General features: G+C 38.9%; 1 protein-coding gene across 4 annotated transcripts in view; it reads right to left on the bottom strand.

Moving 5' to 3' along the window:
* The window catches only part of rabgap1l (RAB GTPase activating protein 1-like), a 93,708-nt gene that overhangs the window by 31,136 nt on the left and 47,422 nt on the right, over positions 1–15,150 (bottom strand). For all 4 annotated transcript variants that reach the window (XM_020098526.2, XM_020098528.2, XM_020098527.2 and 1 more), the window contains exon 14: positions 6,426–6,539. In XM_020098526.2, the coding sequence (XP_019954085.2) occupies positions 6,426–6,539 (114 nt within the window). The remainder of the gene's footprint in view (positions 1–6,425; positions 6,540–15,150) is intronic.

Genomic DNA, 15,150 nt, shown 5'->3' with positions numbered 1-15,150 from the left:
GAATTGACAATAATGCTTTTTGGAATTGAACAGTATAATTACTTGTGATTTGATAATGGCTTCACTTACAGCTAAATTAATCTTAAATACACTAGGAGGATCAACATCAGTCTCACAAACACTAACACCCATGTAACTATTCAGTGGATGGTTTGAACAAGCTGAACACTGGTTGTCTCACACAGGTGCTAATGACACCACACACACTATTTCATCACCATGGAAGTGACATCACTGATGCAAGTGTGAATATTGCTCCAGAGGCTTGTTTAGTGCTGCTTTGTCAAACTGGAATGTATGAAAAGAACACCACCTCATTTTCATGTCTAATTCCTGAGGCACTGGAAATTGGCAAAGGCTACTTTGACATGTATAGTAGAAATTATCATTATGTTTATACACAAATACATAAAAGACTGTAAATAAAAATAGATGATAAAACTGCTTTCCAAAAGTATAGCCAAAGGGTCTCAATCTGCCCCTGGTGGCTGGCTGCCATACAGGTCATAAACCCTGCTTCCTCTTATATGGAATAAATATATAGTGTACACATTCTCTGTATTTGTATTCATTTATATTTTTACTTTACCATTTTATATTTATAATTTCATACTCTGGCTTGTTTTCTCTTGTCTACCTTGTTTCGTCTGTTGCTATAACAAAGGAATTTCCACAGCATGGAATCGATAAAGTTGATATTTTTTTATCTTATACCATGGAATACTTTTTAATATATTAATATTTTACTAGTGCTTCCCATATTCACAGTCACCAACGTCTGGGGGCTGCACATTTCAGTCACATTCTGATAAAGTGACACCAGTCGATGAGCGATTCCAGTGAAGCAGCTGCGTATTTAATGTCTTGCACTTCAGCAGTGGGAGAGGGATGAGTGTCATTCTAACAGCACGTCAGTGCTACATAAAGCATTAGTTATGTTTGGGTATGTTGCTAGAATGACTTTCTGTCTAACATAGGTTATGATAAGAGGTCAAGAAGAGTAATAAACTGTATTTGAGTTTCTTGCACCTACATGGGTTGGTAATATTTTCAATACCCACTGAACTCCTTTTTTGGTGAAAGATTTTGGAGTCAGTGACAAGTCATCTCATTTTATCTTAAAGGCTTAGTGCCCTGTTGATCTTCCTGCCGTCAGTAGTCTTATCACTCTAATGTGAAGGTTGTCAGAGTATCCGCATACAGATGACATTTCCTAAGAGATCAGATCTCTCTAATATCAGGGTTTTTCCTTCTTTCAGAGGAATTTCCCTGGAGACTGTCTCTCTCTATACCCTCTAAAGCTAATTCTCTGTACTGAATAACATAAAACCAAAATTTTGGCATACAGGAATTTCACAGAGCTATCCACTGGAAAATCTGGAAACAGTCAAATGACATGAGAACTATACTGTTGCACTGTATAAAACATCTGTATTTCACACAGGCATTTATTTCAAAAAGACTCTGGAGCCTCTTAATCTGCAATAACTGATTTTTATGACACTAAGGGGGCAGCAAAACAAGTTGTAAACACAACACTGACATAGTATCACCATTCAAGTTGATATAATTAGTAAACAGCTACCTATTTGCAGACAGATGGGCCAGACGGATCAGAAACTCACTCTAAAGCTCTGTCAAACTGAGGGGAGCTTCAGATTCAGACAGTATTACTCTGTCACATAGTGTTTACATTATGTTTGATACATTGATATTATAATAATATTGTTTATGCTCACCATGGAGACGAGCTGCCACTAACAAACCAAGCTGAGGTTGGGGGTGGAAAGACTGATTCAATGATTTGTAACAGCCTGCTTAATGTGGGACAGTAGAGAAGCTTTAACTGTGTTTACAGTTTGCAAAAAACCTTGTTGGTTTGTTTCTTCAAATACGTAAGACAGAACCAAGAGAGCAACCTTCGGATGAAGGTTCAGGACAAGTGGGAGGAAACAGAATAATAGGAAAATCAGTGAGGCTCCAAACAGGGCAGCCCCACACTCCTTTCTGAGATTGATCATCTCACCTGATCTCTACTTATAACCTGGTGAACTAAATCAGCCAGCTCAGCAGCTCAAACCACTCAGCAGGTCAGCAGAAGCAGGAATAAGTACGAACCCATTGAACACGAGAGATTTCCTTTAATCATATTCCTTATTAAAAGGTGGCTGTCCTCCTAGTATCGAATTTTCAAATATAATGTTGTTTTCAGCCCTTATCCAAAACAAGTTTAAATGACTAAGCTGGTAAAACTTGTGACAGTCATGCTGGCAGGAGTCTGTGATGTATGTTAACTATAACAGCAGCCACACCTGCTTACATTGGTTTGAAATTATTACCCCATTTCCATGCTTGAAAAATTAGTGTGGACGTCCAGAGCTACACTGCTAATCTGTTCAGCTAATTTGAGGCTTGATGTGGAGGTAATGGAGAACTCTTGTGGAGCTGTCTGCAGTGTAATCTACAAGCTGACATGCTTGATGGAGTGTGGCATTCACACTTTCCCAACTCGTTTTGGAGAAGTGCATGCTGACAGATGGATGGGGGAGGTCTTGGTGGGTGAAATTTAAATCTGTCAACCTGTGCGGATAATAGGCTCAGAAAGATAGATTATTACAATCTATAGTTCCTCATAACCAATAAGCAATTGGAAAAACACCAGAAGAATAGGGCATTGGTGAATTTTATGGATATAAAGAAAACTAATGAATAAAAAAATGAATTGATGTATTTGATGTAGATTGCACTGACTTACAGAAGCTGTAGTGAAAGAGAGGCCACATGTGGAGTCATGACTTCAGGTCTCTGTTGCTTCAGTGACTATTAGTGGGCAGCTGTGCTGTCAAAGTGTCCTTGAACACGATAATTAATATCTGAACACTCCAGACAGGCGATTCATTGACTTAATTAAAAAGATATGTAAACTAGCTGACAGGGATACTGTCTCAGTGGTAAATATGATTTCTGCATATGAAGTATTGAATAAGAGAACATGTGAAAACTGTGAATACATTGTTGTCGGAGAACCTGCAACTATGTCATGTTACATTACTTGTTCAGTTTACAGTAGAAACAGTTACTTGTCTTAATAGGTCAAAGGTCAGGTCCAGCTTAACAAAAGTGAGGCAAACCTTTAGTTTCTGCAGGCATGCTGTTTACACGTATGTGGAAGTCTGATCAGAATGGCGGTCACCAGGGTATAAACTAGTATCCTGAATAACATGTGCATGGAAATACTCAGTGATCACTGGGATACGCAACATTAGCTCGGTTGATGAGGTATGTTAATGCGTTATCATGTTTGCTTTTTTTCCCCAGCTTTGTTTGAATTCAGTTTCCATGGAAATATAGAAGAGATTTTCTTCATCCATTTATCTGAGAGTCACAGGTCCTGAATCTCCACAGCAGCTGCGAGAATAATGTTCTCCTCTCCCTGAAAACCCACTGTTAGTGTTCTTCTTGAGTTAGATAGTTCACCCCTGACTGCTCCAGCAGGTCCTCTGAGACACCAACAGTAGACAATCTGAGGTTGTACAGGTTAGCTGGAAGTGTGTTCCTGAGTGGAACATTAACAGAATGAAGCAGATTATCACTGAAAAAGAACATGGGGCTCAGGTGACCTTCCCCACAGAATAAAGGTTAGAGAATAAGACTCCAGGCTTATTACTGAGTAAGATATGAAGATGAATATAAACTTTGTCCTGGATCCTCTGTGCCTAAAGCCCCCTCATGCCTCGAGATCCAACCAACCTTATCAGCAGCAAATCTACATGGATTTGCATACAAATGAAGGCGAGCTCGCCACTGACCTAGTTGGGTCTAAACTGGATACTAACCCTTCCTGACAGGTTCTCCCTGAGCGCTGACTGGCCATACTATACTTCTGCATCACCAGGAAAAATATAAAAGGAGGAAAAGTTCTACTTCATCAGTCTACAAGTTGTTATGAGTATGTCTATTGTACAGTATCTATACTATATACAGATTCCTTTTGAATCATTTTACTAATTTGCTTTGTGTGCACACATTTCTGTTCATGTACATCAATAACTACTGAGTGTAAACTTTTAGCATCTAATTACTGTTAGCATCAGTTATTTAAATATGTCTCTAAGGATATAAGTACATATTTTCATTTCACTACAATGCACCTTTTTCACATACTTGAAAAACCTGATAAGTTAAGTTAATAGCTAATGTTATGGCAGGTTAAGTACAGGTGCAAATAATCAGCAAGTGAACAGAGAGAACATTTACAAGAGCTGTGAGTGTTTCACATTTAGTGTATTCTGTTTCTGACAGAGCTGTTGGATATTCTGTACTTCAGAGCAATGCAAGGTCATCTGTGCATCAAAATCATCTTTGTTGCGTTCACAGCTTCAGTCAGGCTCAGCCGAGGACAGTGACAGAGATTAAGACTAGCTTTAATACATTACAGAGATGCTGACCTTGGCATTTGTAGGAATAAAATGTACCGTGTGTCCTCACAGATAATTACCTCAGGACGTGTGTCCCTGAGACCCTCAGCTTACAGCACTTATTTTACTTTTTCATTTTAGGAGGCACTGCTGCTTTGTCCAATTTTTGTTACCAAGCCTGTGGCTGATCCACACATGGTCAGAATAAAGGGCTGTTCATTATTGTATGTTCTATGTTTTCAATATTGATAAAATAATAATAATTGATCATATATTATGATCATCAATTGCTAAGAATGTGTTACACATGGTATTTATTTTGTAGGGATGTATCAACATTAAATCTTCAAGATAATGAAGACAGCTTGGTATACATCAACTTTACTAGTTTTCTCTAGAATACCATTTCTCCAAAAAGCAGTTTTAGCCTCCAAGTGGAGAAAATCTCCAATGATCTCTTGTTGGTACCGTCTCACAATAAATTCTCAGAGAAGCATTAGTTTCTGCTGGAAATGCTGAAACCTCTTCTTTGGCCACATTTAGTTTGTTCAATCCAAAAATCTTAAAATCCCAGTCCTCACTAGTTATGAGCAATGTTGCCCAGGGCTCTGGGCCCCTCTACTTATTATTTACCTACTACCTCTGGGTTAAATTCAAATTATTTTTAGCAACTGTTATGCCGATGACACCAGGCTCTTTTTATCTAAGGTTTCTTTTGCTCTCCTGCCCACTTGTCCTTATTATTTACCAGAAATCGAATCATGACTCTCCTACCACTTTCTTGAATAAGCAATAAAATTTAGAGTTGTCAACACTGTTTGTGATACTTGCTCTTAGAGTATTTGCAATTTTACAGTAGTTGTATAATTCCTCATACCCCCCGAGGTTGTCATCTTGATAGCAGTCTAACCTTCAAAGCACACATTTGAAAGATATTGTTGTTCATTCTGCATACTTCTATCTCAGCAATATTAATTGCCTCTGTCCATTGCGTGCACCTAGCAGCACTCACTGCTATTCACAATCAAACCATTATTACATCCTTTATTGACCATTGTAACACTGTTCTCTTTAGTCTCTACATAAACTCCACTTAGTTCAGAATTCAGCTGCTCGTGTTATTACCAGAACTGCTTCCATAAAACATATTACCCTTGTTCTCCAGAAGCTCACCACAGCATCTGCTCACTTAACTACCACAGGGTTGAGAGCCTTTGGTCATCCTGCCCCTTGCCTGTGTTCCCTTTATAACATTCACAAATTTATCTTATCTGAAGATGCAACTGGTATATTTGATCTGAACATTTCTATTGGTTATGGTGGATTTTTTACCATTTTGATTGATTCTAAAATGTAGATGCATTGAAGTTTGTCGTGTTGTGTGCTTTGAAAGGTGCCTATAATCAAATCAAATAAAATAAAGCTATGGATAGTGGCATCATATTTGATGTTTATATAGTTTAGTCTTTTCAGATCCTCTGCAAAGCCTCAAAGATCCATCAGCCTGGCAGCACAATGCAGGAATAATCATTATATTACTCAAAATTCTGCAATCAAATGGTCAGAAACTAATTTTGGTGGCAGCCACTGTATATGTCTACTCAGAATTAGAGGAAAAGATCAATGACTGTCCCCTGAGGGGTGCGTACGTCCTTTATGTCATGTAGGAAGGATTCATGGTGATGTCTCAGTAAAAGGCGAGTACTGTCAATCATATATAGATTTTTGAGCCAACTTTGAATGCCAAGCAAATTCTTACTGAGCCTTGCCAGACCACAAAGAGAGAAAAAAAACAACTAATAGTTGGCTTGTGAGGGACATGCACACATTTTAGAAGGTGAAGCACTTGTTTCAGAATCAACTTCTGTTCTCACAGAATTACAGTACTGGGTAATCCAATGCAGATTTGATCTAAATTCAGTTCCTTGTCATTTCAAAGTAGTTGGATGTTACTGACAGCCACCTCTCATGCTTGATCAGTGTCCCTTCACAAAATAATAATCTCACCTTGCAGATCTTGTACAGTGAATCCTGTCCATCTCCATCAGAGTCCTTGAAGTAGTCGTGTGCAGGGAAGGTGCGGTGGATGTCGCGGGTGATTACACCTTCCTGGGCTGAATCCTGCAACACACATAGATTACATGCTATAAAAATGTGACCGGGCAAATATCGAAGTCTGTTTATTCTGATATTAATGTTTTTTTAATTAAGTGATGAAGCTCTGTATATACATTACAAAAGAGGGCGAGTAAAATAATAACCAAATATATTAATCAGAGCTGTGATACAGGGCGTGTGTGTATTTGTGTTTGTCCCTTTCCTCATACAACAGCACTCCCCAGGCCTCAATCACATAGTCTGCACTTTGTAATCCGGAGCCACCGCAGAGTACACATACATACACACATAGCAAACATGTTTTCCTCTGTGCGCCTCAATTACAAACACACATACATACACAGGCAATCTGCCATTTCCTTCTCACTTTCTATTCTCACACAAACAGTGAGTTGCACACTGTCACACACGCACAGTACAAACAGTAGCAGAGAGAGAAGAGTGGCAGCACAGCATTCTCCAACAGCTCACTGCAAGCTGCAGATAAACCAAGCCTGAGCCTGACTGACCTTGATGTGCGTTTGTGTGTCTCAGAGACAAACTGTGAGACTGTGTGCACAAGAGCAAGTGTGAGTGAGAAATTTCATCTTTCATGCTTCTCCCCCCTTCTTGTTTCCTGACAATAGAGAGAGGAGAAGGGGGATATTTAAGGAAGAGGGGAAAGACAGTTTGCTGCACGTTTCAGAATTGTCCTTGTTGTGAAAGTTCAAGAGGTCCCTTATTTTTGCACATAATGAGGACTGTGGCCTTTCTCCCCATCTCTTCCACTGGAACATGAGCAAGGGATTTCTTAATGGTCAGCATGAACAGGAGCAATGATTACCGCAAACACAACCTGTTCAAGTGTCTATATGTACATAGAAACCTGTTTCCATATGCTGTACATACTGATGCCTCAACGTTGATGTAAGACTGACTTAAAACATTTTTACAGGACATTTAAAAACATCTATATTGTTAGTTTTGCTGGAGCTTTGTCATTATGTTATATAAAAAATAAGAAATATAAAGAAATATAAGAAATATAATTCTATATCACAAAAAACAGAACCAGCCACAACTAAAGGTAGATGACAGAATACAGACTATTGAAAATAATAAGTCACACATTTTGTGACATTCTACGGTGATGACTCCTAGAGTAGGTGATGCAGTTTAATATAAAATTCAACAATTTTCTAAATATAACTCTTGTTTACCATGTTATTAAAATCCTACACTATGCTTATTTTGTACGATTACAAATACATTTGGTCTCAGGGCTTTACATGTATCCACACGTGTGTTCACACATATACACAGCAAAGGGTTTCATAGAAGCTGCTGGCACAACTGTGTGTAATGCTTTAATGAGATTTGTCGCATGGAGGTGGTGTGTGATTCTGTGTATTAAATGGAACTAACAGTTTTACATTATGTTCCTTATGTGGTAAAGAAAAAAAAAAGCAGCTCTTCAGGAATGAAGGCTGTGACTATTTTCTTATGTGTTCAGGGTTGTCTTAACCTGCCAGCACCAACCAATCCATTATTCAGCAAGTAAAAACATTACTTATAATAATTAGAGACTCATGATTAATATATTACTCTTATGAGTTGTTCCATCAATAAACTAATTCACAACACTGTAATTACCATGGCGATATCAGCGAGCACCACTCAGAATCTGGTTGACAGTGGAAGTTGTAAACAATTTGATTTAATAAACCATGCATGCCTCTAATAATTAACAACCTCATTACTCAAAAAAACTGCATAAAAAATGAGGATAGGATGTCCTCTATACTCTGCCTGATCTCCCTTATACTTCCCTCCTTGTTAGGAAGCATTTCTATGTCTTCTCTCTATTCTGTCTCCGCATTTTCATTATTTTCTTAAATACCCTACTCCCATCTCCTTTATTTCTCTTGTCACTTATCTCTTCCTGTTCCCTACTGCCATCCTCTCCCCTCTTTTCTACTTCATCTTCTGAAGAACCATCTCTTCTATTTCATTTCCATCTCTCCTTCCCCTTTTCATTAAATTCCATCAGTTTTCTGCTTCTACTTCCACTATGACCATGTTTGTGGCTCATCCGCTCTCATTTTCAATGCAGAAAGCAAACATGAAAATACATTTAAGCTCAAGCACAAGACGAGAATTTTTCTGACTACTGTTTACTAGGTGTACTGTGGTACTTTAAAAAATGAACACATTTTGTAATGTTTTTTGCTTAAATAGTATAAATGGGAAAGTAAATGGAAAATACTTATTCTCATTATTATCATCGTAAAAACATTTTGCTCCATATAGATTTTAACAAAAGAGTCACTATCACCACAGACAAAGACTCATAGTCACAGAATAAGTGAAATGTGTCACTAACATGCACATATTCACTATAATGTCTCTTAAGTTCATTCTTTTCTGTATCTGCGTGTGTGCGCGTGTTGAAGCTGGTGGCTCTTTGATCTTTGCAGGGAGGCTGACGTGCTCTGGAGAAACTGCAGCCTCATGAGCAGCATCACTTCTCAATCACAGTGCTCCAGTTCCTGTTGTGCACTATTAGTACAAACACAAATCAGTGAATTAAGCCCAACCCTACATCCTACAGTGTAACCCTATAGGTCTATATACACAGCTACAGCAATACAACAGGCTCTTAAGGTTTGTTTGTTCCTGCATTGTACAGCACTGGCTCAGATAGTCAGGTTCAACCCACTGATGCCTCAGAGACCCCATTCAGATCTGTTATTACACTTCATCCTGAGTGATTTCATTGCAAGTGGTCAGCATTACGTACAGGTCTGAACGTATCCTCATTATGTCCTGAGACCTAAACACTCTGCATGTGGTCATACTATTTTCCCTGTGTGAACAAAAATGTGTCCTGGGCCTTTACTCTCCCATATGTTGATTTGCTTTTACACTATCAACACTGATAATATTTTTTTTTCAAATTGGTACAACTGTTCTTCACAGCAGAGCTGTGTTTTTATTCTTTCATGCATTCATTCAGCTCCTCCTGACTCTTCTTGCTTGTGCTGACAAACACAAAAAAAAATATCGTACACATCTGGGTAAAAACAACATGATTTGCTCTTTGTGGGCGGAACAGAAATGTGCATATTTGCATATGGAGCAGGGTGGGGAGACACATTCTGGACACATTTTAATGGCAGGTGTAAACGGACAAGCTTTTTTCTCAGGACAGATGTTAATACCAGGTCTGAACTGAGCCAGAGTACTAGTGGCATTAATGGGTTGGAAAGCCCTAAGTGAGCTTCAAAGATTTAGATCAAGCAGAAGACTGTGTCAGAGACCTCTGCGTGTCTGTGCTCATATTGAGTCTATTTTGCCACCAGGCTCTAAAAGCTTAACAAATCCTATATGCCCTCCTCAACACGCCCTGGGCAAAAAGCTCTCATACTGTACAACACCTCCAGGTCATCATCCTCTGAAAATGAGAAGAGAGATGGATGTTGTCTTCGACAGTTAGAAGCAGAGAGCTCAGCACTGTCACCACTGCCTCCATCATCCAAAAGATCTTCAGTCTGGAAATCTCTCTACCATCCCAAGGTGAATTGATGGAGAGAGACAGAGGGATTGTTGTATAATTCCTGAGTGGCAAAACCAGTGCATGCAAATTTCACTAAGCTGTTCCAGAGGAGTGACAAGGCAAGACTATAGAAGCCTATTAGACCGTAAAGTCTGTGTAAAATAGGACTATATACACATAGTCGTAAGAGCATGCCCCGCGGTCCACACACACTCACACGAACAATGTGCACTGCTGAATGCAAGAAAGCACAAATGTCAGTGGAATCAAGTAGATGAAAACTTTCATTCTGACACTTATCTGTCATTTGAAACCATAGAATATTACACATACATCATTGTAGCCCACATACATGCACTTTCATTATACCGTAAACAGATGAGCATAAATGCTATAGAGCAGCACAAAATACAAAGTATATATAACAAATATGTAGGGATTAAAAAAAGCATTTGCACAAGCAGGGAGATTACATCAAAGCTGTACAGTATCAGTCTGAATTTGATGTACTCTGTGTGTGTGTGCATGCGTTTGTGTGTGTGTAACTGTCAGATTTATCCCCCGGTGGCTTTTAAACTGACTGACTGAAAGCAGTAAACAAGGCAGGAAAGGAAAGGAGATGGAAGCAAGGAAAAAAAGAGTGGGAGAGGAAAAGAGCAAGGGTGGGAGAGAGAGAGAAAGAGACAGTGAGAGATGAAGACAGATAACACAGGGGAGAGACAGACTGAGACAGAAGTTGAAAAAGAGGGAGATAAAGAGAGGGCAGGGGGATATGTACACAGAGGGGAATGAGAGGCTTCCTCTAATTGTAGCCTGGGGGCTTGTTGGGCAGACAGTCCATTACTCAGACCTCACCAACAGGTAACCTACTTAACACATTCAGCTAAAAATAAAATCTGCTGATGTGTCCAATGTGTCCAAACCTGTACTCCACCTCTGCGACCCTCCACGTTCAATAACATTTAATCTAGAGAGTCAGAGGGTTTCCTCTGCAGGAAAAACTGTCTGGAGACACATTAGAGCCACATGACATTAGTGTATATTATTGTATGACTTGAATGTATACATGTTTGAGCATTTATTAATTCCCCCCCTTTCAGTAGAAGCTGCAACAAATGTCTTGAAATCATACGTTATGTTGATATTATATATACACATTATATGTTTACCTTTTACGATTAAGAATTAAGAATAAACTATAGACTCACATGTTTTCCCAGGTTTTTAAACTTCCTTATTTATTCTTTATTCACTTCTAAGCCTTTATTTTCTATTATATCTTATTGTAATTTATTTTTGTAGCTCCCTTCATGTATTGTACCACACTCAGCATTCAGCTCTAGCCACAACATACGAGAAAGAACAGACTCAGACTTTCAGTGGCTGCTGTCGTAGAGAAAATATTAAAAGGGCAGATGCTTAGGGGATATTTTAAATGTTAATCACTGCCTTGGGAACTCTGCCTTAATTTATATTGAGCTTGAAGGCAACACAAGCGAACACCTGTCATTTTATGATAAAACATTTCATTCAGAAGTGGGTACAGCTGAGATGACACCGGAGTTGTTCCATGTCAAGTGTGCTCCTGCAGCAAACGTTACAGTCCTCTGTCCCCTCATTGTTTGCCTTCCAGCCTATTAGGCCCTGTTAGCTCCCTCCTGTCTCCATAGGGAGGACAGATAAAACCAGGCACGTTGAGGACCACTGGACACTCATCTGAGGGCAGCTGACATTGATGACCAGTGACCTTCGTGAAGTCTAGCCATGCTGTCCCTCTGCAAGTCTCTGCAGTATCAGGTAGACCGGTCAGGTTTTTCCACTGAAAGAATATCGTGCTGTACCTACAGTGGATCTTCTACTACAGTATGCTGGGGTACAGTATCAGGATTCAGTAAGACTGACACTGAATAGAGGAAATCAACCACATACTATCCGTGCACAACAAATTTAGGATATGGAAAAGATACCCCAAATTTTGTGAGTTCTAGTCTTAGCGAATGGTGTACTGTGTGGTAATTACAGAGGCCAAAAAGATTAGTTGACTCGGCTGATATTAGCCTTCACAGCAAATCTGTACAGTATTCATGTTTGCCAATGTGAAAACTTTTATATTACAGAATAAGCAACGTTAATTAAAGTTCTATATATTTAGTTGTATTTGTGTTTTTATCTATAGTTGTTTATGATAATCTCTGTGGTTAAACTATAAAATGTCAAGCCAAATCTACATTTCTTTTTCATATTGCCTTGATAAAGACAACTTAGGAATCATTACCAATACTTATACGTATTGGCGGATATAATGCTATTGGAAATGTATTGACTCCTTAATATTAGTATCTGCATTGCCCCAGAAAATCTAAATTGGTTGAATTACTAAGAATTACCAACAATATTCAGACATTTAGTTGAGCCAAATGGCTGATGGAAGCTTGTAACAGCTGTGCAGATGAGCTGGGCAGCAAACAGTGTGGCCAAAAAATATTAAAGGAGAGGATTATGGATGTGACTGATCACATGGAGTCCCTAACGTCCATGTGATATCAATTTGACACTAAGGACAGTGGTTTCTATGCATGTATCAAGGATGAAATCATTTTTGAACACAGGACATATAAGAAACAAAAGTGAGTACATTTTATGCCAACACTTAAAGTGTGCTTCACAGCACAAGGTCAATATTTAGCTTTAGAAGCATGAGTCAGTCTGTCTATCAACAGCATCCTGTCAAAATGTCCTTGAGCAACATAATGAACCACCTACCTGCTCTCACATTCTCACTCTCTCTGGATTTAAGTGGTAGTTAAATGTTTTAAATGAATTACCGCACTGCGGTTGTATGCCTCTGACAACCAGTGCAGTTTCTGTGTACATATTTCAAAAATACTTTTTTTTCCAAGATTAATATAAGGTCACTATGACTTTTGGCCACTGAAAGATAATCACTTTATCTAAAAATCTTAGAGCGACAACTGATCAAAAGTTGAATAAATTCCCTCAAACACTTCAGAAATCACATTCAAGAGGCCAAAAACATGTTTTTTAAAGCCACTGTAACCTTGATCTTTGACGACTGAAATCAAATCAGTTCATCTTTGAATCCAAGTGAACATTTGAACCAATTTAAAAAATAAAAAAAACACTCCCTCGAGCTAATCTTAAGATATCATGTTCAAGAAAACCATAAACATACTTCATGAGGCCACCTTGGCCTTTGGTATATTTGTAACAAATTTAAAGAAATTCGCTCCTGGTATTCTTGAGATATCACATTCACGTGAATGGGACGGACAATCCGAAAAAATAATGCCTCCGGCCAATGGCTGTCGTCGGCACAAAGGCATTAAAATGTAAATGTAGAAACACAGAGGCCGCTCCATCACCTTATGATACCATTCTAGAGAAAGCAGCAAGCTATTAAGTTACTCTTCTCTTCCAACCGTTATGTAACTCCTGGGTGTGGATGCTTGGGGCCCACGGGTGCTGGCTGGTGAACCCCTCGACACAGAGGCAGCCAGGCTTTGCAACACCAATGAGGTGGGAGCGAAAGGCGCAAGCCAGGTTCAGGCAGCTGCACACTCAGAGCCCACAAAGTCCTGAAGTGACAGCCCAGCCAATCAGAGATGATGCTGCTGGCGGTAAACCACTGGAGGCAGACTGCTGGATACAAAATCAAACTGTGTGTGCAAAATAATTACAGGAGGGAACACAGCCAGACAGAAAAACCGAAATGTTTAACGTAACAACTTCAGAAACTGCCATTCGGAGAAAAACTGTGATCACTGGATAAGATATTTCCAGTCTGTAGATGGAAATGCAGAAAATGCACTAAATCAGGATTCAATATTGTAACATATAATTACTTACAATAGGGAATTTTATAAATATTGTGTACCCCTACTGTATTCTTAAAAACATGTCAATAGCCCCAACATACAGTTCCTGACAACAGAAATAATACACTACACAAGATTAGACATTTTAGATTTGCTTGCTATATTAATATGAATACTATAGTGTGGTGAGAATATCTCTGGTCAACCACAAACAAACATCATTGAATTTATTTATTTGCAGACCAGCTGATATTATTTATCTAGAATATTCTGAACAAAGGGAGGCTGCAGCACCCTGCTGTTATGTGAAGTGTGAGAACAAGAGGGTTGTAACAGTTTTGAATCAGCACAGGCATTTGGATTCAACTTAGAGACAACATATTCAGTTTTATCCCATTCAAATTCACAAAACTTTCAACAGCAACCTGCATCCTTTCAATACAACGCTATTAAAAAAGTATAATTAAATTTGTGTAGGTGGTTTAACAGCTCCCAACTGCAGTCTCACAGCAGGTTTTAAAGTAAAACAGTCCTCAAGCCAATGAGACAAATTATAGCACTGATTATGTGTTACTCATCTCCATTCAGTGCCAAACCTAATTATTGATCCTCTCCTCCGTCAGCAGGCTCATCGGGGTTCTCTACCCCTTCTCAACGTGGCAGAGTGGTGGATCAAATGCACAAATTCAACACACTTCGACACCATTTTCTCAAAGCAAGTAAATGTGCCATCTGAGCCTGGTATCATCTTTAATGGGGAGTATTGCTTTAAGGGCCGTGTGAGAGAACAAAGACGGGGATGAACCAGCAGCATGGTGTGTTAAAAAGCTAAACCCTGGAGGTCCTCTAAGTAACAGTCCACATGAAGCAGAATTGTAGCTTTTATTATGGACATCAAAGATATTTAAACCGAAGGAATCAGCTATGATACAGATTCTATGAGCATCGAGATAATAGAGAATGAAAAGTATGAATATATAAAGGGAGGGAAATTACTTAAAGGGCAGACAGACAGAGGGAGACTGGTTGCTAAATGACTGACAGCCAGAATATTAGAGAGCCTCTTCATCGTTTGGATAGACGATAGATCCTTCAATGGAGGACCAGCACTGAATGTGAAAAACTACTGCATTTGGATCACAAACACTGAACACAAAGAAGAAATACAGCAATTAGAAAAAAGAAGGAGAAAGGAGTGATCTGATAAATGAGTAAAACATTATCTGTAAAGTTCTACCTTCTG

This window comes from Paralichthys olivaceus, chromosome 3 (assembly GCF_024713975.1).
Source record: "Paralichthys olivaceus isolate ysfri-2021 chromosome 3, ASM2471397v2, whole genome shotgun sequence".
In the NCBI taxonomy this organism is placed as follows: Eukaryota; Metazoa; Chordata; class Actinopteri; order Pleuronectiformes; family Paralichthyidae; genus Paralichthys; species Paralichthys olivaceus.
The sequence above is the reverse complement of the archived record's forward strand: the minus strand, read 5'-3'. Positions and strand labels throughout refer to the sequence as shown.